The sequence below is a fragment of the Alternaria novae-zelandiae genome (genome assembly GCF_023758075.1).
Source record: "Alternaria novae-zelandiae strain BMP 2774 chromosome Unknown scaffold_16, whole genome shotgun sequence".
Lineage (NCBI taxonomy): Eukaryota > Fungi > Ascomycota > Dothideomycetes > Pleosporales > Pleosporaceae > Alternaria > Alternaria novae-zelandiae.
In genome coordinates, this window is record NW_026056976.1 from 40596 (window position 1) to 64755 (window position 24160).

Sequence of the window (24160 nt, forward strand, 5' to 3'; positions counted from 1 at the left end):
TCACCCGGTAATACGATAGAGCGAGCAGGGATCCACGCTACGACGCACTACGACGGGGGCCAGCGCCATGCCGGCCCAGCAAGACACACAGCCGCCGCTCACGCCGCCCAGTCCGAGTGCTGCACCCTATCCTCCACCACCCATCTCCACCCGCCCACACACCTGCCTACACCTGCCCGACACCTGCCCGACACCTGACCGCCAGCTCCACGATGGCCTCCAGAAAAGACATGCGCCGCGCCGACCTGAGTATGTGATGCCGCACCGCGCCCTCATAGGGGTTCCACGGCTCGACCCGTCCATCCCAACGCTATTGATCACGTGTCTGACGCACCTCCTCCTGCAGTCGTGCCCTATGCCGAGCCAGAGAAGGCCAAGGACGACAACGACATGTCGAGCACGCTCTCGAGCACACTGCCCATGGCTGCTGTAAGTGCTGCTCTCCCAATCCCATGTTGCACGGCTGATATCGTGTCCCAGATCTTCACGCGGAACAAGTAGGCAACACCCAGATGCGCGCAAAGCTCCATGACTGACATCACGCGTGCTGCACAGGATGATCGGCTGGTAGGCTTCCCCATCTTGTGCCACGTTCCCTAATTGACTCGACGCAGGGTTGCTGTAGTATTCGCTATCCAGTCGTGGCTTGCTGAGACCCCCGAGCAGAAGAAGACGTCGACTACACCCGCCTACTTCCAAGTTGGCATGTCTGGTATGTGCCCATTCCCGTTGTGCTTGCTCAGACAGCTAACCAGATCACAGCCATGTCGCTCCTCGTTGTAAGTTCGGCCCTGGCTCCGACAGATCTCGTGTTGATGCTGTACCACAGACCTACTCGTCAATATTCCTCCCCCCACCACCTATCAGGCCGGGCCAAGCATCTGGCACGGAGGCATTTGCTGCTGCGCCGCCGTCGTAGGCCGCCGTAGGAGAGGTTGGTGCGTAGCCGGTACTCAGGTAGCAACGGTACCGTGTAATTGTATAATTCGACGTCCTCGCCGAGCAAGCGACAATACATGTCAGCTCGCTCGTAATACCCATATCACTTGCACGCCCCATGTGTCCCATGCCACCCTCGTCTTGTCTCATTCGCACCTCCAGCCTCGCATCCGGTACCGAGCCCTGAACGGCAAGCATCACCCTTTTGGCGCGCACAGACCACGGCGGGGCTCGCCTTCCTCTCCCGCCGCATTCCCCACCTCTTTCTCTCAGCCTGCTTGACGCTACAAACCTTGGAACCCTCACTTGCACCCTCCCGACTTGTCACCACCCCAAAACCACCCCAACTCCACTCCCAGCCCACCCAAGAAATCGCCGCTACCCAAAGCATCCATACCCAACTACCCCCCACCTACACGCGCGCTCACCGACTGTCGTATGTCCATCGAGAACCTCAAGACCTTCGGTAAGTCGTGACCCTCGAGGCGCATACCAGGCAGCTACTGACACGATATTCATAGACCCGTTCGCGGAAGCGGATGAAGATACCGGCCAGGTCAAGCAGACTCAGCAGGACTACATTCATATTCGTATCCAACGTAGGTCCCTCACCGCCCTTGCCCACTGATGCAAAAACCTCACCACGCACCCAACCCATTCGCACACCTCGCTCCTGCCCATAACGGCCCGCATCTGCCATACGCTATTCTTTAGCCGCACCAGGCTAACACGACATTAGAGCGCAATGGCCGCAAGACCTTGACGACTGTCCAAGGTCTCCCCAAGAAATTTGACCAGAAGAAGATCCTCAAGGTGATCAAAAAGAAGTTTGCCTGCAATGGCACCATTGTAAGCGACGCCGAGATGGGCGAAGTCGTCCAACTCCAGGGCGATCAGCGCAAAGACGTCCAGGACTTCTTGACCGACAAGAAGGAGGGACTTGGTCTCGATGCGAAGACGATCAAGGTGAGTCACAGCCCGGCACGATTTAGCATCGAGTCACAGTCTAATCAGAAATCAGGTCCACGGTTTCTAGTCGTCCATGACTACTACCTTGTGCCTCCTCGATATGCCAGCTGCCCTCGTCCGTGGCACGGCTAAAGCGGCACAGCTTTTTGTAAGCTTGCGTCATACGCCTCTATACCAGGATGAAGAGAGGGGCGGAGTACGAGGCTGGTTCGAGCACATGCGCGGCAGTGGAATGCTGGGCGCCGAATGAATGCGTGTACCTGGATTATCGTTATTGCTACTGGCAAGAGCTCAAATGACATGACCACCTTCCTCTACACAGTGGACTTTTTTCATGTAGCATGCTCCACGTGATGTCCGGTTCAGAGTGGAGCGCATATCTGCAGCTTCAGAGCTGGGTTTCCAGATCATACATGGCTACGTCTGAAGTTTCTAGGCACAATTACATGCCCTCATGATGTCCATCACATGTACAAATATTGTTACAACGTGTCTATCCCCAGAGCTACCAACACTATACAGCACCACCAGCCTGTACGTTCAGCATCTGCGACCAATACAGCTCTTCTCTCGCAAGCACACTCGGCGTGGACGCCTCGGTGAAGCCCCAGACCTTCCAGTCCTCCTCCGTACCCTTGATGACTCTCTTCTGCAACACCAGATACTCGACTACAGTCTTCTTAACTCCATTATCGATAAACGCCTCGTCGCTCTTGGCGACCGGCTTCTCCGTCTCCCCTTCATCCTCGGATTTTTGCCTCTGTTGACGTGCCTTTTCCGCTCGTTGGCGCGCAGCATCTGGGACCCAGGGTAGCCGAGCAGCAGATATGGGAGACTTGGAAATTTTGGGCGATGTCGGCGTAGACCGTTCGACGGATTGAACGGATACGAGGCGTACAACGACTTGTCTGTACGCTGTGTCTGGTGTCTGCTCGCCCAAGGGCGACGCGCGGTGGCTCATTACGCGCGCGGATTTGAATTCGTGCAGGTTCCATTTCAGGGTCGTCTTGCCGCGGGCGGCGATTCGTTGCTTAAGTTTCTTTACGAGGGGTGGTAGGCATACTTGCTTGAGGGGCGTTACGTTGCCTCTGTTGGTTGGTTTGTGTTAGTGTGTTTGCAAAGTATGCCATATGAATTTTCGGGAGAGACGTACGAGGCGAAGCTTCTGTAGATGTGCTGGTAGTATCTCTTGGCTAGGACTTTGTATTGTGTGTTATGGAAGAGGTCGACGGGTAGATATTTTGTCCAGCCGGACTTCTGGATGCAATCGCGGTAGTAGTATCGTCTAAGGGTTTAGGTTAGTCCTATACGCTTTCAACTTTAATTTCGGATGTGTTGTCCTTCTTCTTCTTCTGCTTCTCCCCTCATGTCCCAGGCCCGGTCCTAACCCGAAGAAAGTCCAACTTACGAGTAGAGACCTGTTGCCTTTTGCTTGACAATCTCCCAGTAATATCTCAGGACCCCTCCGAGGCCGGGCGATTCATTGTACACGTCCAAGAATGGCGCCCTCACGATAGTATTTTGCAGCAGACCAATGTCCTCCGCCATGGCATCTGTGTTGGTTTGCGCTTGCTCAAAGTTGACATTTGGTGAGGGCGAAATTTGGGATCGGGCTGCAGCTATGGCTTGCGCTTTATCTTGTCCGAGTTGTCTGTGCTTTGCTGGGTGTGACGGGGTGCTGGAGAAGGCGCGGCGGGAGGATGGGTGGGTTATAGTGGGTTGGGCGGCGTGCAGGAGGGTTTGGTGGCGGAGGAAGAGACATTGTCGTTGCAGCGCCGGTATCCGTATGCTCCGGAGTGGCATTTGTGAGGACATTGCGGGGGGCTGGCTTATGCTCGGGGCGAGCGTTGGGCGTTCGCGATGAGGATGCTTAATATGTCAAAGTCGATCAATGTTCGGGCGCGAAGTTCGCGCTAGTGAGGTACATGTACGATTGGTCGGGTCGCACCGTGCCCTGCTGAACTTGCACACCCACAAGCAAGTTACAAATTACAAGGACCAATGCAGAGAGTACTAGATGGTTTTCTGGTCAGGAATACTGTTCAAGTGCACTTGGTCGAGTGGAAGCCGAATTCCGTTCTTTATGCGCAAATCTCATGTCGTCATATATTCTTCCATCTTTCTAACATAATACAAGTACATGCTCGGCAGGAGCAGAGTGGTGATACAAGACGCCGTGTATGCGTCGCAAAATCCCAACTTTTCATAACGCCGTTTGTATGCATCCAGTCCTATACATGTTTACACCACCTCTATACCGGCGTTGGTAATCACATGTTACTGCTCTCTCCGAGGAACTTGAGCACACCTTCATATGTTCCAAACATGATGGCGGCACTAGGTACCACACGGAACATGTGAGGAACCAGACCGCCGTAGAGTGCTGCCATACCCTCTTCCTTCCATATTAGTCGAAAACACTGAACGAGGCCAGTGTACTTCTGTCGGCCATCTTCCATTGGTGCTTGCCGCAGACGCGTTCGCACAACCTCATGGGGATATGTGATGAGCGCTGCAACAAATTTGGCAGATCCAGCGGCAGTCAGCTTGCCAGTCCATGCTACAGTCTGGTCCCACACGGTTGGCGGTCTGCCACTAGCAATGACGCGCTCTTCTCTCCGTGCCAATGACAGCTTCATTTGCTCGTAAAGCATCCACTGTAATGTGCTCTCGGTAACGCCCAAGTAGCTTGCAGTCAATCCGCGATATAAGCCACGGACACCCTCCTTCCGTATGGTCTGCATGGTGCAGTCGAATGCGTTCTTGTATTGCCGCCCGCGGCCATCCGAGTGTGTGTTTTTGTCCAGTTGCAGTCGTGTCTTGACCAGCCAGATGGGATTCGTAGCGGTCCCAGTCACGATACCAGCCGCTGCTGCACTACACAGATGTACCCATGCTGCCTCTTGACCATTGTTGAAATGTGTGCTGATCAGACGCTTGCCGTTTCCGTATGCAAAGAAGTTGATTGCGCGTGCGGGGACTACTCCGATGAGATTTGGTCCCAGTCCTTTGAAGAGAGCTCGCCACCCCTCTGCCTTTGGAACCTGCCATAATATCTCTCCAGTTTCCCGTATGTGCAGTAGCGAGCTGCGGCCGAAGGACATGGTCTCGATGGGGGGCAGGCCGCGGGCGGTGCGCATTGCGGCGAGATGCTGCTGGTAGAAGGTGGATTGCAGCCGAGTCTTGAGGACATCGAGCGGGGCTGTCAAGGTTGCTGAGGCCATGCCACCCAGGCTGTGACAGTGTTAGTCCTCAAGGCGTGGTCCAGAGTGAACTGTAGTCTTACCCTCCGGCGACAAAATGCGCCCACGACTTTCCAGACTTGACATCTTGTTTAGCTACCGGTGTCCCATCTGGCTGTTTTGGAGGGGTGACTTCTCCCAGCTCTCGCGACGAAGGGGGCAGTGGTTGCAGCGGCTGGGTTGTGGCGTCTCGGAGGCCTCGAGGTCTGGGTGCTTCTTGCAGTGGCATCGAGGCAGGGGAGGCGCGTGGCGATTGGTGGCGGCGTGGGTTGAGGAAGGCGCACGCAAAGTCAAGGGTCGGAGGTTCGGGGCGTCGGCTGCTGTGGTATCATGAGGGGAAGTCGTCGCGCCGGGCAGTGGAGGGTGGTGGCATGTGTTTGCACATGCAGCGGTCCCCAGATTTTTGGAATGGTCATCCAAAGCGGCTAGCGGCTGGCGAGACTACCGCGGCGTCATTCACACCCCAGTGCCATGGATTGCGCTGTGAGCTCATCGAGGCCCCTGGGAAGAGCACACACCTCACGCAGCCATGCGACCAACATCGGCGTGCCTCGCGCCTGGCTTCGTCAAGCGGAGTCTGGACGAGTTCAAGCGCCTCTCCAACTTCGGTGAGCTCTGCAGCTGCATGTGTGCATGCGCCGCCACTGACACGCGCAGCACTCAAGCTCGAGGGCCTGCGCTCCCCGTCCAAGCCCTTTCCGCTTATGCACTTCGACCACGCTGAGGATCTGGAACGATGCAAGCGCATGAGCGACAAAGACATCGGCGGCTTCTCCACCGTCAACTTCGACCACCATCCTGTCTCCCAGACGGAACCCCCCCACGTCCGCTTCCATGGCACCATATCCACACAACTGCCACACAACCAGCCACATATCCAAAGAACGGGCTATGCCGGATGGAGGACACTTGATCGAGGCTCCACCATCTTTGGCAAGTCCCTGTGGGACGTGAGCATGTACAACTTCCTCGCAATCCAGTTCAAGTCGGACGGCCGCAAGTACTTTGTCAACGTGCAGACCGAGTCGATTGTTCCTACAGACATCCACCAGCACCTGCTGCACTCCAAGACACCGGGCGAGTGGGAAACCATTCTAATCAGGTGGAACGAGTTCGTGCGGACGAACCATGGGCAGGTCGTAGAGCCACAGAGGGAGATGTTGACACAGAAGGTGAGGACGGTGGGCATATCCTTGATAGATCGCATACCGGGGCCCTACGATCTGAGCATTAGCAAGATTTGGGCAACAAATGCGACAAACGAGGACGAATTTCTGAACAGCGCTCCTGTGCCGCGTTTGCAGTCAAGTGCAAACGATCTCAAGAAGGTCGCGAGGAAAGACTCAGGATTTGGCCATGCGTCACGGGAAACAGTTGCATAGATGTAGACGTTCATATCCATATCAAACTATGAAATCTTGTATACAGTCGTGAAATGAAGTCTGTACCGCCAGATCGCCGGCAAATTGATGGCTTGGTAACCTAGGCACCAATCGGGTAGTGATTGGGGCTCGCGACAAGTATTGTACGCGCTGCGCGCCGCCTCGGTTGTTCATTCCCTCCCACGACCTCCAGCAAACACCACATCCTGGACGTCGCTGCCTTGCCTGACAGTCAGCAATTGCCTTACCTGGATACAATGCACATATTGCGCGGAATCACACGACAAAGGTTTTTCTGTTGGCGATAATCGCCAACGCTGACACCGTCAACGCCCAGCGCTGTGTTCTGCTACAAGCATTAAACCGCCAAACAAACATGGCCACACCACGCTACCTCACGGCGCAAAAGATCAGCCTTCTTGTCTTGACCCGTCTCTATTGCACTTCAAGTCTTCCCTATTCCGCTACGATACCCGTACTTTCCTTCATCTTGTCAAACAATCTTCCTTCGGCACCGTCCAGCGCTCGGCCACAGCGCTCCAACATCTCCAGTCAACAAGACACGTGTTTCTCAATCGATGCCTTTGAAGATGTACTTCAAGAACACCCCTCCAACATGCCGGGCCGAACTCTTCTCGATCTCTTCCTCAAACACATGTGGGAAATGAACTCTTTCGATGCGCTGCACGCTCTCTTCGACAGTATCCTAGATCTGGTTACACCTCCGCCACACGGTACACAAGATCAAGAATCACCAGATCGGATCCATCTTTCCAAGACATCACCACTTGGAGCTTTTGTTCGCAGAGCGCACCTGGAATTTACGAGGCTGCAGTTCGACGATTCAATGAAACTATGGTCTTCATTTATCAGGTACAGAGCCCCAACAGCTCAATGGACAAAGAGATTGGCTGGCTTGGCATCAAGTGGTGTAGACATGGTTGTATCCGAGATGGGTCTGAGAGCTGGCGACGACATGTACGAGATCGCGTACGGGAATCTACAAGAAGATCAAGAGGAAGGAGCGGGCATGAGTTTGAACGATCTGGATCGAATCCTGGACTTCCAACTCGATAGGCTTCAGAGGTTCGGAGACCGTGTTCCTGGCGATATGAAGAGTCAACTTCGCAATATGGTCAAGTCGTCCGGCATTGTACATCGGCAAGCGCATCTCGTACAATTCTTCGATGCCTGGAAAGCCGGAGACTACACATCTGCTTTTGACAATCTACATCGCTACTACGATTACGCTATGCAGACTCGCGAGAAGATCCATTACCAGTATGCTTTACTGCATATGGCTATCCTTCAGGCCGACTTCGGCTGCTTTGGCGAAGCGATAGCTGCTATCAACGAGACAATTGCCACAGCCCGGGAGAACCAGGACATGACTTGTCTGAGCTTCAGTCTCAGCTGGCTGAATCATATGGCGAAAGCCTACCCCAAGCAGATGAGGGGTGCCGGTTACATGAGCATGCTCGGAACTGAGAGGGATGCGTTGGCCTTTTTGAAAGCGAAAGCCAAGGAGACCAAGATGTACAACCTGCTCTGCGCAAGTTTACTCAACGAGGCAAAGCTTTCTCTAGCGACGGCACGTAGTTCATGATCGCGTTGATAGACTACCAGGACTAACTCACACATAGGGTGACTCTATTCCCCGGGCATTAGAACATATTTATCAGTCTTCACATCTCAACATCAAAGAAAACGTCAACAGTTACGGTAGTCAAATGCTTCTCACAGGGACATTCTATCAGCGACTTGGCATCCCACATCTAGCCAACATTCATTACGAGCTTCTCCTCGATTGCTATTCACATTCCTGTCCGATTGAAGAACGTCTCCGTGCGATCGCTCGCAGAGCTTTCGTTACAAGCCAGAGCGGCCGCTACGGCGAGGCTATCATGATGCTAGAAGCTGTGGATTCTTCGGTGTACAAATCGCTCAAGTTTTACCAATTCTTGATACTTTGCATTGGCCTCATTAAGCTCAGGAGAGCCATTCGAAGGTACCATTCTACCCGCACCTGCCTAGATTCAAGTCATTCATGCTGACATCAGTGTAGATCCGACTGGTCAACGTCAACTCATTTGCTCGAAACCCTTAAACCGACAGCCTCGCCCTCTACCCCAACTCTCGATCCGGAACTCTCTTTCCTTCAACACGACACGTACATTGAGTACCTCATCTCCACATCGCAGTTTCCTCTAGCCTATCAATGCATTTCATCACTGGCACAATCTCTCAAAGAAGACAATGCAGACATCCAGCAGCGTGTTTCAGTGCTGCTAATGCAGGCAGAGTTATGGAGAAAAGCAGGTAAACCGGAGAGGGGCTTCAGCGTTGCGCTGCGGGCGGCAAGTGTGAGTTTCAGGGCGCGGCTTGCAAGTTCGCTATGGTCTGCAGTGGGCTGCCTGGGTGCGATACTGAATACTCTGGGGGAATGTCGAGAAGCGAGGAGGTTGGTCGAGACCGTGTTGCCGCAGGTACGTTGCCTTTTTATCCTTACTCGCTACGGAGTTGCATAAGCTGATGTCTGGAGCAGGCTCTAGAAGGCGCAGATACCATGCTTACAGGCACTCTGTACTCGCACCTAGCAGACTCGTATATGGGTCTCGCCAATCCCACCGCCTTGACAGTCTCGACGTCGAACGCTGGTTCCCACCCCCCCTCAACACCGAGAGCAGGCGAGCTGACATCAAACCGTTTCCGTGTCGCAAACATCGCCAAAGCGGAACTCTACGTCGACCGGGCGAGGGAATGCTTCCAAAAAGCAGCGTATCTGGATGGAGAGTGCGAGCAGCTGATGAAGAAGGCGATTATAGCGAAATTGAGAGGTGATGAAAAGGTTGCAGAAGAATGGGCTATGAGACATAACAGTGTTTGGGATGAGGGCTATGGATCACAAGATGTGTAAGGCTGCTACCAGAATGTCACATATGACAGGGCAAGGTGCAGACGCAAAGGAAATGTATTGCTGGCTACCCCAGCTTGCTTTCGCTCGTCGTACTATATACACATTGAACCCCACACTTGACCCAAATGCTGGCCCGCATGATTCTTGAATCAATGCTTGGGAGCGTACTGTGCAATAGCTTACTCATCCTTCTTGTGGTAGTTGACTTTATCGTTCCAGAAGAGGGTCTATCGTCAAGTCAGAACACTAGCCCATCACGTTGTCGTCGAAGTCTTACCTTGTCACCATCTCCCCAGAAGTAGTTCTTGGTACGGATGTTCTGGTATGCGTACTCGGGCCTCTCGGAGCGGGGGTTCTCGTGTTCCTCGTGGGCTACGTGCTCCCAATGAGCATCCCACCTGACCTTGGCGTTGACACTGGCGACGATGATGCAGGGGACGGCAACGCTATCATAGCATTAGCAGATTCTCTTGCTTTATCAACAACCCTTTTAATATGATGATCCGATACCACCATCCTCTCGCATGTGCCCTGGCTCCACGCCCTTCCCTCTGCCCCGTTTAACCCCCTCCATCTCCGGAACGGCCCCAAGTATCTAGGTACTTACTAGAGCGACAGCTTGCGCCAGAACTCGCCAGACTCAGCGGCGTGCTGAGCAATGTGGGCACGCTCGCGGTTGAACTCGTTGTCCTCGGTTCCGGCAAATTGCTTGGGGCTCTCGGAGCTGTAGTTGCGGCGGCCGGCGCGGGCAGGGGCGCGGGCGAGTGCCTGACGAGGCGCGGCGCGGGCGAAGGAGCGGGCGGCGAACATGGCGACGTTTGTTCGGCGTGATAGAGTGGAGGGAGGGTGCAATTGGCGTTGGCGTGAGACGTGACGACGGGAGCTCGAATTGACGAAGCAGAGGCTTGGCGGATGGGCTGATGCGGAGTTTCCCGCTTGCTCTTAGCGTGGCCGCGCTCGGCTGCCGGTAATGTGACGTCGTGTCTGGCGCGTGAAGTCGCGTGTGACCGTGTCTTACATGTTCCTGTAAAATACAGAACAAATGAGATGACGACGTGATGATGTTCTTGGTTCGCGCTCACTGTCGCTCTATATAACCGATCAACGCCATGGTCCGCATCACCACCTGGAATGTCAACGGCATTCGCAACCCGTTTGGCTACAAGCCATGGAGCAACACGAGGACCTTCAATGCCATGTTCGACATCCTCGAGGCGGACATTGTCATCATGCAAGAGCTGAAGATTCAGCGCAAGGATCTGACGGATGACATGGTCCTTGTACCTGGCTGGGACTGCTACTTCAGTTTACCAAAACACAAGAAAGGCACTTTCCACGTTACACGGTCCTTGTTCAGCGGCCTTGCACTAACACAGTCCAGGCTACTCAGGCGTTGGTATCTACACTCGCCAATCCATATGCGCCCCCATTCGCGCCGAAGAAGGCGTCCTAGGCGCTCTCTGCCCTCCCGGCTCGACCACATCGTACCGCAACCTTCCTGAATCTGCCAGCATTGGCGGTTACCTCAGCGCCGCGCAAATGGCCCATCTCCCCCCCGATCTCGACGCTGACAGCCTCGACTCAGAAGGACGGTGTCTGGTGCTTGAATTCCCAGCCTTTGTCCTCTTCGGCGTCTACAGCCCAGCGAACAGCAATGGCCTACGAGACGGTTTCCGAATCGGCTTTCTCACAGCGCTGGAAACACGAATACGGAACTTGACGAACATGGGCAAGCATGTGATACTCACGGGTGATCTCAACGTCTCGAGAGATACCATCGACACGGCCAGGGCGGAGGAGAATATGCTGTCGCAAGGCATGACGCATGCCGAGTATCTGAGCACTCCGAACAGGCGAATCTTCAACCAGCTCTTGTTCAATGGAATGGTTCCGGGTCAACGAGACGAGGGGAGAGAAGAGCCGGTCCTATACGATCTGTGTAGGGAGTTCCATCCCGACCGCGAAGGAATGTTCACACACTGGGAGCAGAAAATCAACGCTAGGCCGGGCAACTTTGGATCACGGATCGACTTCATACTGTGCAGCATCGCGATCAAGGACTGGTTCAAGGAGGCCAACATTCAGGAGGGACTGATGGGGTCGGATCATTGTCCAGTGTACGCTGTGACGAAGGATGTGGTGCCCATGTCACAGATATCAGCGACCGGTGAGCACGGTGCTGAAGATCAGGTGCACGTGTTGGACTTGATGAATCCAGCGGGCATGTTCAAAGACGGCATGCGGCAGCGAGAGTATGACATAGTCAAAGATGTCCCAGCACTCAGCGGAAAGCTCCTAGCCGAATTTACGAAGAGGAGGAGTATCCGAGACATGTTCGCCAATAAGCCCACCCTACCAAAGTCTGCACCAGCGCCTACGGCACCGATTGCCGACGAAGAAATGCAGACAAAGGTAGATGACATGTCTACTCCCAATACGACCATGGACGACTCCGACAGAGACCTTAAACTGGCCATCGCGGCTTCCATGGCGGAAATGCCTTCAGCAGTTGATAGTCACCTTGCAATCACCCAGAGCCCGCTCAAGTCGGTCGAGAAGCGACGCGCTTCGGCATCAGCATCGCCCAACAAGCCAGTCAAGCGGGGAAAATCTAATACCACAACCACGTCCAAAGCCCCCAAGGGCCAGCAGTCGCTCAAAGGCTTCTTCCAAAGCCGAACCAAACCCGCTGATGCAGAGCCCCTCAAAGATGCAGCACCGCCCGCCTCGCCGTCTACGAACAACGATGCTCCCAGCCATTCCACCATAGACATGCCTCGTCCGCTGTCGCCCATAACCTCCGAATCTTTGGACTCCGATCCGCGCGCCTCCCAGGAAGCGTCAAAAGAAGGCTGGACAAAGCTCTTCTCCAAAAAACCAGTACCGCGGTGCGAACACGGCGAGCCTTGCATCTCGTTCACGACCAAGAAACCAGGCATGAACTGCGGAAGACAATTTTGGATGTGCCCTAGACCGATTGGACCGACGGGGCAGAAGGAAGTGGGCACGCAGTGGCGGTGTGGGACGTTCATCTGGTGTAGTGATTGGAAGGGTAGTTGAGAGAAGGGACATAATATATGGATACTGATAGATGGTTCTGCTAGGCTATGAATACGCTTCCCTGCGGCTCGCATTGGTTCTGCTTACGATGACGATGCTAAAATCCTCAGGGCAGTTGTGGAGACTGAAGCTCACCGCAGAAATAGCAGGCAGATCAAAAGTGTCTGCATAGTTACAGTATCACCTATCAGGCTCGGCAATGAGATTAATAGTCACGCCGGGGCGAGTAGAAGGAATTTGAAAGTTATAGGGCCGTCCATGTCAGACCATATCAATATGTCATGTTCAATGGTGCAAATAAGACCACAGTCTCGACAACTAATATACTAAGTGCTCTACAAAACCGTTGACGTCGATCCTAGAAGCTACAACGCTATATGCATCTACGTAGTACGCCGTAATGCTACTGTGATATCTCTGCTCGACTTAACACTGAAATAATATGTGTGTGTTAAGATGTTGCATCAGTCGTCTCTACCTAGGTATAATGGCACTGCATTCGGCTATTACTCTACTAGTATACACTAGACGTTGAAAACTGCTCTTAATACACGTTCAGTACTTATTATGAAGCTGTGAAGATCTTAGGGAGTTCTAGTAAGTGTGTTAGGGTCACTATCTTGCTTTTTGTCAGCCCGTAGGCCTGCCTCGCAGACAGGCATATACCTCTATATAGCTGTACCAAAGCACTGCCGATAAGTTTAAGAAACATTTGAAATGGTGAAAAGACAATTTAACAGGCGCTCTGTAAAGGCTGAAAGGTCTATGAGCTTTTCGGTCATATCCCTTTACTGTAGAACAGAGAGGAGTGTATGCCTAACCAACATTTACCCCGGTCGTGACTCCTCGCAGCCAGAGCCCGGTCGTCACCACTCGTACGTCGGTCACGCCCAAAGTTATCAGAGATACATTGAGTTTTATACAAATATTTCATTCCATGCTTACTAGGATTGATGTAGAAATGCATTGTACATAGATGCTACCTCTTGGACTGGGTTATAATAAGCTATCTGTTGACTTGACAGTACGACCACTGTATGTAAGGTCACAAAAAACTTGCTTAACTCATCTTTATATATTTAAGAGTCTTTCATGAAGTGCTTGCCAGGCTAGACATGAGCTTGCGTTGGCGATACTCCTGCCAGTCAGCCATCCTCGATTTCAACATCCAACCTTGGAACCCGACACCGAACGAAGATGTCGTACCTATATGTCCCATCCACTTGTTAGAGAACCCAGATGTTGATTCAAACCTTATGAGTCACCTCCGCTTACGCCTAGGCACATCAGAGTCCTTCGGCACATGGGCGCGCTCGGACGAGAGGCGAGACAGTTTCGGCCATTATGACACCTGGGCACCTGGGCACCAATACACCACCACCCCTCCAAAACCGCAGCGGCAGAGATATTAATACACGACTCATAAGTGGTCTGATAAGTCCGCCAGCTTCACTGGGAATACTATATAACGACCTCATTGTCGGGACTGAAACACCACCATTATGCAAGCCCGTCACATCCTTCCATGCAGCCACCAACATTACAATCACATACTTGCATACATCTCCTTACATGTCAGCTTGAAGTCACGTCGGTCAAGCAAGTCAGCAAGCAGATCACTGCATATTGTTTTCAAATCACGCTGGGGAGAGAGGTGAGTTCTTTTTGTGTGCATTTTTGGTATCTTTTATCTATCTTTTTTTGTGGTTGATATGTTCTTCTGATGCTGCGTATGCGCGTATGATCGACGATGTGCATGCTACACCATGTAAGACATAGGGTCTGGATGGGGTATCTGAAGTAGTGACCACGAACCATATATCGTTAAAGGCAACTTGGTCGTGATCGAGAGAAAAACACACGCTTCACCCATGTTCCCACCATCAAGACTCAAAAGCCTCTTTTATGGGATCGTTCATTCTGTATGCACATTGCCTGAGGTATCGTGGGTTGTGATCGTAATCGTAATCCGGGAAAGAGTGGAAGGTGTGCTTGACTGGGTGCTGCACAAGAAAACGTGGCAGGCTGGTGACAATTGAAAGACTTTTGAGTGCGCTAAGAGCAAGGGGAATGCCAGATCGAGACGTAGAGGCAAGCCGACTGTGTTACCAAAAGAAGGCGGAACATATCGACTGGAAATGAGTGTTGATGTGTGGGATTCGCCGGCGTACCGAGAGGCGCAAATCGTTGATGAGTGACGTGCGGGCCTCCGTTACATGAAATGTGAAGATGCAGGCTACGTGTCTCGAGGATCAAGTGTTGAGAACATCGTCGAATGCAGGAAGGGTTGTATCCTCGTTGGCGCCTGGGCGAAACGCATCAAAGTCATCTGGATACAAGACCATGCTTGATGCGAAGTTGGTGATGTTACCGTAAGCAATGGTGTCGGAGACGAATACGTTGTCGATCAGAGTTGCGTCAGCCTGAGGATTTGCATCATCTTGAGAGTCCGTAATCGGGCTGTCGAGATAACCAACAAGTTGCTGATAGAACGGGTTGATGTCGTAGTTGGGGAGAGCAGGAGTGGGGTAACGGTCAGGTACGTGTTCGCCGGTGTGTCCAGGGACAGCCCTGTGCGCGGCGAGGATGTCTTGCTCGATGTTTATCCTCAAAGCAGAAGTCCTAGCAATGTCTCGCTTCGCGCGGCGCTTGTTGCGAGCGACGATGCGGCGGTCGATTACAGGAGCTACGATCGGTGTCGCTCGCAAGGCGAGACCGCCCTTCTCCACAGTTGAGTTGACAGAGCGTCCGAGGAAAGTTGACGACGAGGTGCCCTCGATAGCGACATAGGTAGACGCGTATCCCATTGACTGGACGTAGGCGATGATGTCCTCAACAGAGAGCGCAATGTCTGCAACTCCGGCGCCGATGCATGCAAACTCGAGGGAGCCGTCGCGAGAGATGAAAGGATTACCCTCTTTATTGATTGAGAGAGACCATCCATAGAAGGCGAGGTATGACTCAGGTTCAGGTATGTGGAGGTGACCGCAGATGATGATAAGGAACCGGTCTAGGGGAGCTTCGACCTTTCCAACTTGGTCGCGGATGGTAGACCAGGCCTTAGCCATTAGAGACCAGTAAGACTTGTACATGTCGGCTTCCCAGAGAGCTCCGATGATGCTGGAGAGCTTCTTCATGGGCCACTTCTTCAACTCAGAGGCAGTGACGTAGTAGCCTGCAAAATTTAGTGAGGGTTACTGCAATAGTGAGAGATATACTTACATCGGAAAGCAACGAACGCGTTGAGAGCTTTCTTGGCTTTCTCTGGAGTGGTGAAGCGAGCATCGTTGACGGGAGGTCCGAGCAGCAGCAGCCTCGCTGTGAGCGCAGCCTGTGCCTTAGGATCTGGGATCAAACGAAACAACTGGATCATCTGCTTGCCACTGCGAGTCTGCAGAAATCTGTCGATTTCCGCTTCTGCCGGGTTGCGCATGAGACGGGCAACGAAATCATTGCTTGACATAACGAGGTTGAGTAATGTTGCAAGAGAGTTTGAAGAAGGTGATTTGGAGGGAAGGTTGCTATGGGTATAGGTTGTAAAAAGTGGTTGCTGTAGAGTTTTTGGAGCAATTGCAAAAGAAAAAAAGGTTTGAGTAGTGGAAGTGGGTGGTATTTCGACGAGATGGTGAGAGCAGAGACTTTGTTTGTGGCCGCGCCAAGGCTGAGCAGGCCAGGCAACGAGTCTGCGCGTTTGCAATGGTCAGTGCATAGGTACGTCAACAACAGTATTTCCTCGCTCACCTGATGAAACTGTCTCAGTCTCCTTCACTTCGTAAATAATCCTGGACGGTCCCCTTTATAGCGTTGTTAGAAGCAGTCTGGATACTGAGCCTTATCACAAATGCTATCCGATATGACAAGCACTGTGATGTGACTTGGGAATGTGAAAACTAGATGGAATTGGAGAAAACCCCAACATTTGTTCGCTAAGTGATATTTTGAGACAAAGGAAATAGCATCAAGCCACGCACGAGATAGCGCTAAGATACGTGTACCTGATTTGATGAAAGGTATGCCACTAACCAGATGCTGCGCAAATACGGCAACCCCTTGCATACGCGACACAAGCCGCAGAATTCCGAACATGTCGGTCGTTTCCAAAAAGAGACTCCTGGTGATTCTCATGACGACATTCCGTTCGGGTTGATTTCTTGTGTGTTTTCTGAAAGGCTCCAATCTCTAACTTGGCCTTTCCAGTCTGCGATGCGCCCGTCACGAACCCTGACTACGACAACTCTGACCTCTGCTCCCTCGACGTAACACTTGGTGCCCCCGTCGCCTTCTCTTAGTGATTCATCAGCGTTTTCTTGTGAACCTATGCCCCCACCGCCCCACAGTCCTTCGCCAGCGGGAGGAGCCGAGTGTGTGTCCTCGCCACCAGGGCTAAAGGTATTGTTAGCCAGGTGTTGGGCTTTGTACCATGTCTCTTCCTCGGAGCCAGAAGGCACGAGTTCAGCAACGCCATTGATGGTGGCGCTGATGCGACTCAGGGACGCGGTGTTCATGCCAAGGAGAAGTTCGGCCAAGGATCCCGAACGTGGTGCTGGACCTGACGGCGAAGGCGAGCGACCCGGCTGGCTCAAGGTTGGAGGGCGGTGAGAAATCCAGTCATGCACTAGGAGAGATACTCGAGTGTTGGCCTCGAGATTTTGTGTTTTGCGGGAAGTTGAAGGTGTTGTCATGATGATAGTGGGAGTTGGAGAATACGGAGTGTTAGGTAAGTAGGTGTAGTTCATCAACGAGACGTGAGGAATGTTTTCCGAGCATGTTGCAAGATGGAGCTGTTTGAACTTGTTAGCACATAAGCATACGAGAGATCGGGGGTGTTGGCAATGCACGTGTTTATGAGGCGGGTATGAATCACGACACTTGGTAGGAAGGGTTTGGGGGGAAATGAACTGCTCGAAACAAGCGAGGAGGGGTCATGTAAGCATGCGACGTGTGTTTGAATGTGATCCCGATGGAAGAATGAGATGAGACAAGATAAAAGTGTTTGGAGGGACTCACAAAGCGGGCATTCTGGAGGCAGGTCACCACCTCATCCGGTAAGCCGCTAGACATGGCGAGACGGATCAAGAGGGGGGTGAAGACGTGAGTCAAGAGAGGCAGGCTGCGAAAGGTGGACGGTGCTGCCGTGCTTGATCAGGCGCGTGAGGACGGTTGGCAGAACTTGACGGCGGGAAGGATGACGTTGCGTGGAGCTTGTCCGTGCAGCATCTCCGCCTCCGCCGAAGCGCGCGGCATTGCGCATTCCGACGGCGACCCGGCGACGCAGCCATTACCTCCTGCCACAACAGCCGCGTCTGCGATGGCTGCCCCGAATGCAATCCCGCCTATGGAGGGCACTGACAGCGTCCATGCCGACCCGAACAGCGTATCGTCGCCCACGCATGATGGTGCCCCCGCCTCGCCCATGGATGAAGCGACTCCCACATCGCCTGACCAAGGGAGCGCACCCCCCAATGCGCAGACGCAGCAGCGCGTGCAAGACATGTTGCACTCAGACGTGGGCGTCTCCACCCTGCTGAACCGCCTCAAGGCCAGCATTGCGAGCGCCAGAGTCAGTGGCCACGAAGCCGGGCTCTTGTGCATTCCGACGGCTAACACGCTGGGCAGGACTTTGCCAGCTTTCTCAAACGCCGGGGAGCTCTCGAGGAAGAGCACGCCGGCAGCCTCAAGAAACTAAGCCGTCTGACGCTCGACGGCGTGCGGAAGCCTGACACGCGGCACGAGAGCTACCAGACGCAGTTCGAGCAGGTCCTCCACGCAAACGAGCGCATCGCCGACAATGGCACCCAGTTCGGCCTTGCCCTACACGCCATGCACGAGAGCCTGCTACAGCTGGCCAACAAGATGGATACAAGCCGCAAAACTTGGAAGCAGCAGGGGCTCTCGGCAGAGAACAAGGTTCAAGACGCCGAACGGCTGGCCGAGAAGGCCAAGGCCAAGTACGACCAGCTCGCCGAAGACCTTGACCGGGTCAAGACAGGCGACACAGGTGCGGGCAGGAAGTTTGGCTTGAAAGGGCCCAAGTCAGCCGCCCAGCACGAGGAGGACCTCCAGCGCAAGACCCAGGCGGCAGATCAGGACTATGCCAGCAAAGTCCAGACGGCACAGGTCTCCCGCAAAGAGCTCGTCGCGACTCTGCGGCCCCAGGCTGTCTCTGCGCTGCTGGATCTCATCAAGGAAACCGACGCTGCTCTGACTATGGAAATGCAGAAATACGGTAAGTCCACCTGCTGCCCGCGTCAGCTTCGACTGACGCTGTCATAGCCTCGTTCAACGAGAAACTTGTCGTCAACAATGGCCAGGTCGTCAGTCCACAGCCACCCAAGGGCGCGACTACTCAGGCCCCGTCCAGCATCAACCAGCTCATCTACCAGATCAACAATGAGCGCGACTTTGACGAATATATTTTGAGCCATGCCTCCAAAGCACCCATCACCAAATCAGAGCTACAGTACCTGAAGCATCCGACACAGGCGCAGACGCGGTCACATCCAACACCACCTGCTGCTGCGAGTACTAACCGACGTACCTCCATGCAGCTGCAGAGTCAGCCGCCGCCCTCTTTCCCCATGCCGCAGCCAGATGCCAACCCTCTATCGCCTCAGGGCCCTTCCAGTCTCGAGCCCTCGTTTGGGGGTCCTGCACAGCTGCCACCTTCGTCGTTGCAATCGCAACCACAGCCTTCGCAAGCGCCGCAGTTCAGCAACTCGCCCTACTCACCCGTGGGGCCCACGCCTTACCCACAGTCAGACTATCCTCGTGGACCTGTCGGTCAGGCTACGGCACAGCAGACTAGCGGAATTCTTTACAACAACGCCCAACCCCCGGTCAATCCCGTCTTTGGCGTCACTCTGGAAGACCTGTTCCACCGAGATGGCTCACCCGTACCCATGGTAGTCTATCAGTGTATTCAGGCTGTGGATCTATACGGACTGGAAGTAGAGGGCATCTATCGGATCCCTGGAACCTCGTCGCATATCCAGCAAATGAAAGCTCTCTTTGACAGTGGTAGGTGATTATGAGAATTAGTCAATGCGGGCGACTAACGCTATACAGACGCTTCCCAAGTAGATTTCCGCAACCCAGAGTCGTTTCAGCACGACGTCAACAGTGTGGCTGGTTTGCTGAAACAATTCTTCCGCGAGCTTCCGGATCCACTGCTCACCCGCGAATTCTACGGCAAGTATATCGATGCTGCACGCATCGATGACGAGACCATGCGACGTGATTCCATGCACGCGCTAATCAATGCTTTGCCCGATCCGAATTATGCGACACTTCGTGCCCTTGTTTTGCATCTGCATCGTGTGCAGCAATCCTCCGAGGTTAACCGCATGAGCACCGCAAATCTGGGTATCTGTTGGGCGTAAGTCATCACTCGACCGAATCTATGTATCGACTAACCTCGTATAGGCCGTCCATAATGGGTCCTCATAAAGGCAACAATATGGCCGATGCCGGTCTGCAAGCCCGCGTAATCATTACCATTCTTGACAACGTGCTCCAGATATTTGACGAGGACTGAACAACTATCTTGCCTGGGCAGGGGCTCATGTCTGTCATGTTCTTGCAATCTCAAATCACGTTTCCTATTACCCTCTAGGTGTTCAATTTCTAATCCAATGCGGGCTCCGCTTGTGCGGGACGGCTACCGCATTCGTGAACAGCACTTTGTGTATGATTATGGTAGAGTACGAGAGAAGCAGGGACTAAGCTACATCATAAGAAGGCATGGTCGCTGCTCGCTGCTCGCTAAGGGGTATGAATAGCCACACGCAGGGATGGAGCAGTCAGGGACAGCGAAGTTCGAGGTCGAGGTTTAGAAGTGAATTGATCCAAATGGTCTCTTTCTAGTCTCGTGGTACATCTTGGGCCTCTACGATCATGTCAACAGATTAGATGCAAAGAATACGACCATGGATCTGGATGTTGGCCTGAAGACGCGATGAAAGTGTTCTGCGCTACATTGAAATGTAAACAGCGTTGCAACGCTTCCAGTAGAGCAATGTAGACGCGTGACGGAGGTTGGTGAGGTTTGCAGTGGGGCGCGCTTACCCCAGTGCCCCGGGCGGATACCTAGGCAGCGGGACGCTAGTGAGCTTGACAGGGACAGCTGCAGTAGGCTGATTGAGGGGAAGCTGTGCTGTAGCCCGCCCAAACCGACACAAACACCACCACTACTCCACTCCATACACGCTGTCGGCGTTGGTGTGCAAATTGACCTCACCCTCCAGCTCCGGTCCCGACAGTACCATCATGCTCACACGCCGTGTTTGTGCCAGTGTGCGCGGCATCCTCTCCCCGCCGTGTGCCACCGCCGTCCGCTCTCAGGCCTTCAGTGCTGGCGCTCCAACACAAAGCCCGGCTAGAGCTCCTACCCTCGCCGATATCACACCCGATAGTGCTGCCAGCTTCAACGAGAAGCAGAAGAGCTTCCGCGACGGTCTGGTAGCTGCTCAGAAGCGAAAGGAACAGGAAGAGAGTCCGTTGCACGTCGCCCAACCTGAATTACCCAAGAGCGCTAACGTGAGTAACTACAGAAGATGCCCGCGCCCGTGAGCAAGAAAACGGCAAGAAGAAGGGCGGTGCGCTATCATCTCTCATCTACGGCACGCCCGAGGGCCGCGAACTCGACAAGGACATTGAGCGCAGCTTTTCTCAGGTCTTAGCTCGCGGCAAATACGTCCACTCCATTGTGTTCCACGAGGTACTGCAAGACAAGGTCGAAGAGTACACCGAGTTGGTTGGAAGCTGGTACCCAAAGATGGCGTTCATTCCCGAGAACAAGGTCCATCTTGTAGGTAGCTGGAGGACTGAAGTGGGAGATTGCAACACCTTTGGTAAGTCTGCAACTCGCTCCAACGCTCGCATCTCTCTCAACGATGCTGACTATGCACCAAAGTACATATCTGGGAGTACCAACGCTACGAGGGTTACCACGAATCGCTACACAACATCCAATCCCATCCAGAGTTCCCTGCGTTCGATGTCAAACTCAAGACCTTGATCAAATCCAAGCACAACTCCCTAATGCAAGAGTTCTCCTTCTGGCCTACGACACCCCCACGCCAGCTCGGTGGCTTGTTCGAATTGCGCTCGTACACACTACATCCTGGCAATTTGCTCGAGTGGGAGACACATTGGCGACGTGGCTTGAAGGCCAGGCGGGAAGTCATGGAGGGTGTGGGTGCTTGGTTCGTCCAGATCGGTGATCTGAACACAGTACACCATCTGTGGCAATTCGCCAACCTGGAGGAACGCAAGGTCCGTCGTGAACAGAGCTGGAGTGTGGAAGGCTGGGGCGAGACAGTGCACAAGACCGTGCCGCTCATCCAGACCATGAGGAGCAGGATCTTGATTCCTTGCTCCTGGAGCACTGTTGCATAAGCTTCGATTGCACCGATCAAGCCACTCATTTGGTGTACGACCAAGTAAATGGCACTGTGCGCTGCTTACAGTGAGAGGGTGTCATGTCTGCTGTATCATGTATATGAGCAAGATCGATCACAATGTTCCAGAATGAGGCAAGTATCGCTAGTGGAGCCATCAAGCCTCCAGCGTCTAAGTGGTGCGAAGTTGCGAGGGGCTGCATCAATGTCAGATACACATTCGTAGAATATGATGATTCATCTCATTCGTTGTGCACGCCGAGGTAGCGATCGTACCTGACATACCGTTTCGACGCTAAGATGTTGCCAAAACCGGCGGGCGGACGGGTCGCTACGTCATAAGATTTTGCGCTTGGCACACCACCACATAGCAACAAGTGCCGCCGAAATCACTTTCGCTGCCAGAACCCCACAACAACTCGCCAACAGTTGCTGGTACTAAGCGAATAACACACCATGGTGTACATACGACAGGATAAGCTACCAAAGCTCAGGGAGTACAAGTACTCTGGCGTGGATCACAGCTTGCTTTCACAATATGTCCTCAAGCCTTTCTACTCTCATGTGGTCATCAAATGCTTTCCTATGTGGATGGCGTGAGTATTTCCAAAATCTCATACAAAGCAATACTAACATATCTTAGACCCAACCTTGTAAGTTTGGCATAAAAAAAAAAGATTTTATATGTCGAACCCCGCCGCAAGAGCTTCGTCCTTACTTACATGATGCTGTAGATAACACTCTCTGGGTTCGGGTTCATCATAGTCAACTTCCTCACCTTACTCTGGTATACACCGACCCTTGATCAAGATTGTCCGCCTTGGGTGTACGCCAGCTGGGCCATCGGACTGTTCCTCTACCAAACATTTGATGCTGTGGATGGGAGTCAGGCCCGCAGGACTCGTCAGAGCGGTCCTCTAGGCGAGCTGTTCGATCATGGAGTCGATGCGATCAATACGACACTGGAAGTATTGTTGTTCTCTGCGACAATGAATCTTGGCCAAGGCTGGAAGACAGTCCTCACGCTCTTTGCATGTAAGCCAGCACCTTGACATTACTTGCTTTGCATCTTATCTTGCTAACTACTGCAGCATCTCTGACATTCTACGTGCAGACCTGGGATGAGTATCATACCCATACACTGACTCTTGGTGTTATCTCTGGGCCAGTCGAGGGTATCATAACCTTGTGCATAGTGTATGCCTCAACGGCCTACCTTGGTGGAGGTAGCTTCTGGCAACGCTCCATGATCCAAAGTCTCGGAGTGAAAGAGCATGGATTCATTCCAGAAGTGCTGTACAATTTGGCATGGAACGAATGGTATATGGTCTATGGAGGAGTTGTGCTCGTGTTTAACACTGTTTCGAGGTATGAACACATGCCATTGTACGAGACAGTAGGCTGACAATGACACAGCGCGCAAAATGTAATGAAGGCGCGTCGTGCCCGTGGTCAAAAGGCGCGAGTCGCTCTCCTGGGTCTTCTTACCTTCGGGGCGGCTTGGGTCCTCATCACGGCGTACTTGTACCTGCAACCTATGATCTTGCATCACCATCTGGTTCCGTTCATCTTCTACGCTGGTCTCATCAACGCGTACTCGGTGGGTCGCATGATCATCTCTCACCTTACGAAATCCCGATTTCCTCGAGGCAACGTACTGATGTACCCTCTCATCTACGGAGTGATCGATTCGCTCGGGCCATGGCTACAGGAGCACATTGGTGTCGGCTGGCCAAGTGCCTTGGGCAACGATGTTTATCAGGTTGCCTTTGTGTTCATGTGTCTAGGTCTTGCTGTCGGTGTGCATGGAAGCTTCATCGTGGATGTTATTTGGACGATCTGCGATTATTTAGACATCTGGTGTCTCACGATCAAGTACCCCTACCAGCCAGTAGAAGAAAACATCGAACGGAAGGGACAATGACGATCAGGCTACTGGGTCTCAACCACAAGGGGAGATGGAAAGGGTTGATGGGATTAATCCCACTATAAATTCCTTTGTTTGGGGATCTTTGCGTACGCCCGCAGGAACTCATCATCGTATCTAGATGTTAGAGCTGTTGGCTGAGTAGCTTTACGAGGAGCACGACATCACGTAACTATAGTGCAGTGAAATACACCACACATTATCAACCTCAACTTCAGATACTCAAATATGTACCTTCCGCATTTCAAGGTTCCTGAGATTGATTGTGCCGGCCCGCATATATGTGTGGTGCCAGCGTGAGCCACGCTAGACCGATGTAGGTCACC

General features: G+C 53.1%; 10 protein-coding genes across 10 annotated transcripts; 6 read left to right on the forward strand and 4 right to left on the reverse strand.

Annotated features, from left to right (window-relative positions):
• Positions 1–212: 212 nt before the first annotated feature.
• Positions 213–2158, forward strand: J4E88_007519 (uncharacterized protein; the record flags this gene model as incomplete). The annotated part of the gene is made up of 11 exons (XM_049401136.1): positions 213–249; positions 347–429; positions 481–497; positions 556–567; positions 615–712; positions 763–779; positions 830–915; positions 1299–1405; positions 1461–1538; positions 1679–1905; positions 2087–2158. 11 exons carry the CDS (start codon positions 213–215, stop codon positions 2156–2158), a joined length of 834 nt encoding a protein of 277 aa, XP_049252820.1.
• Positions 2159–2422: 264 nt separating this feature from the next.
• On the reverse strand, positions 2423–3711 carry J4E88_007520 (uncharacterized protein; the record flags this gene model as incomplete). Its single annotated transcript, XM_049401137.1, has 3 exons — positions 2423–2996; positions 3062–3193; positions 3317–3711. The coding sequence occupies 3 exons, from the start codon at positions 3709–3711 to the stop codon at positions 2423–2425; spliced, it is 1101 nt and encodes a 366-aa protein (XP_049252821.1).
• Positions 3712–4178: 467 nt separating this feature from the next.
• On the reverse strand, positions 4179–5379 carry J4E88_007521 (uncharacterized protein; the record flags this gene model as incomplete). The annotated part of the gene is made up of 2 exons (XM_049401138.1): positions 4179–5142; positions 5195–5379. The coding sequence occupies 2 exons, from the start codon at positions 5377–5379 to the stop codon at positions 4179–4181; spliced, it is 1149 nt and encodes a 382-aa protein (XP_049252822.1).
• A 300-nt stretch (positions 5380–5679) lies between these two features.
• Positions 5680–6532, forward strand: J4E88_007522 (uncharacterized protein; the record flags this gene model as incomplete). The annotated part of the gene is made up of 2 exons (XM_049401139.1): positions 5680–5758; positions 5808–6532. 2 exons carry the CDS (start codon positions 5680–5682, stop codon positions 6530–6532), a joined length of 804 nt encoding a protein of 267 aa, XP_049252823.1.
• A 616-nt stretch (positions 6533–7148) lies between these two features.
• On the forward strand, positions 7149–9449 carry J4E88_007523 (uncharacterized protein; the record flags this gene model as incomplete). Its single annotated transcript, XM_049401140.1, has 4 exons — positions 7149–8123; positions 8176–8540; positions 8598–9018; positions 9078–9449. The coding sequence occupies 4 exons, from the start codon at positions 7149–7151 to the stop codon at positions 9447–9449; spliced, it is 2133 nt and encodes a 710-aa protein (XP_049252824.1).
• Positions 9450–9628: 179 nt separating this feature from the next.
• Positions 9629–10259, reverse strand: J4E88_007524 (uncharacterized protein; the record flags this gene model as incomplete). Its single annotated transcript, XM_049401141.1, has 3 exons — positions 9629–9676; positions 9727–9895; positions 10057–10259. The coding sequence occupies 3 exons, from the start codon at positions 10257–10259 to the stop codon at positions 9629–9631; spliced, it is 420 nt and encodes a 139-aa protein (XP_049252825.1).
• Positions 10260–10558: 299 nt separating this feature from the next.
• Positions 10559–12509, forward strand: J4E88_007525 (uncharacterized protein; the record flags this gene model as incomplete). The annotated part of the gene is made up of 2 exons (XM_049401142.1): positions 10559–10775; positions 10831–12509. 2 exons carry the CDS (start codon positions 10559–10561, stop codon positions 12507–12509), a joined length of 1896 nt encoding a protein of 631 aa, XP_049252826.1.
• Positions 12510–14761: 2252 nt separating this feature from the next.
• MAT1 (CDK-activating kinase assembly factor mat1) lies at positions 14762–15972 on the reverse strand (the record flags this gene model as incomplete). The annotated part of the gene is made up of 2 exons (XM_049401143.1): positions 14762–15684; positions 15732–15972. 2 exons carry the CDS (start codon positions 15970–15972, stop codon positions 14762–14764), a joined length of 1164 nt encoding a protein of 387 aa, XP_049252827.1.
• A 1722-nt stretch (positions 15973–17694) lies between these two features.
• On the forward strand, positions 17695–20043 carry J4E88_007527 (uncharacterized protein; the record flags this gene model as incomplete). The annotated part of the gene is made up of 6 exons (XM_049401144.1): positions 17695–17699; positions 17724–18069; positions 18126–18735; positions 18783–19526; positions 19575–19884; positions 19932–20043. The coding sequence occupies 6 exons, from the start codon at positions 17695–17697 to the stop codon at positions 20041–20043; spliced, it is 2127 nt and encodes a 708-aa protein (XP_049252828.1).
• Positions 20044–20774: 731 nt separating this feature from the next.
• J4E88_007528 (uncharacterized protein) lies at positions 20775–21905 on the forward strand (the record flags this gene model as incomplete). The annotated part of the gene is made up of 3 exons (XM_049401145.1): positions 20775–21000; positions 21059–21358; positions 21421–21905. The coding sequence occupies 3 exons, from the start codon at positions 20775–20777 to the stop codon at positions 21903–21905; spliced, it is 1011 nt and encodes a 336-aa protein (XP_049252829.1).
• Between the last annotated feature and the right edge of the window lie 2255 nt (positions 21906–24160).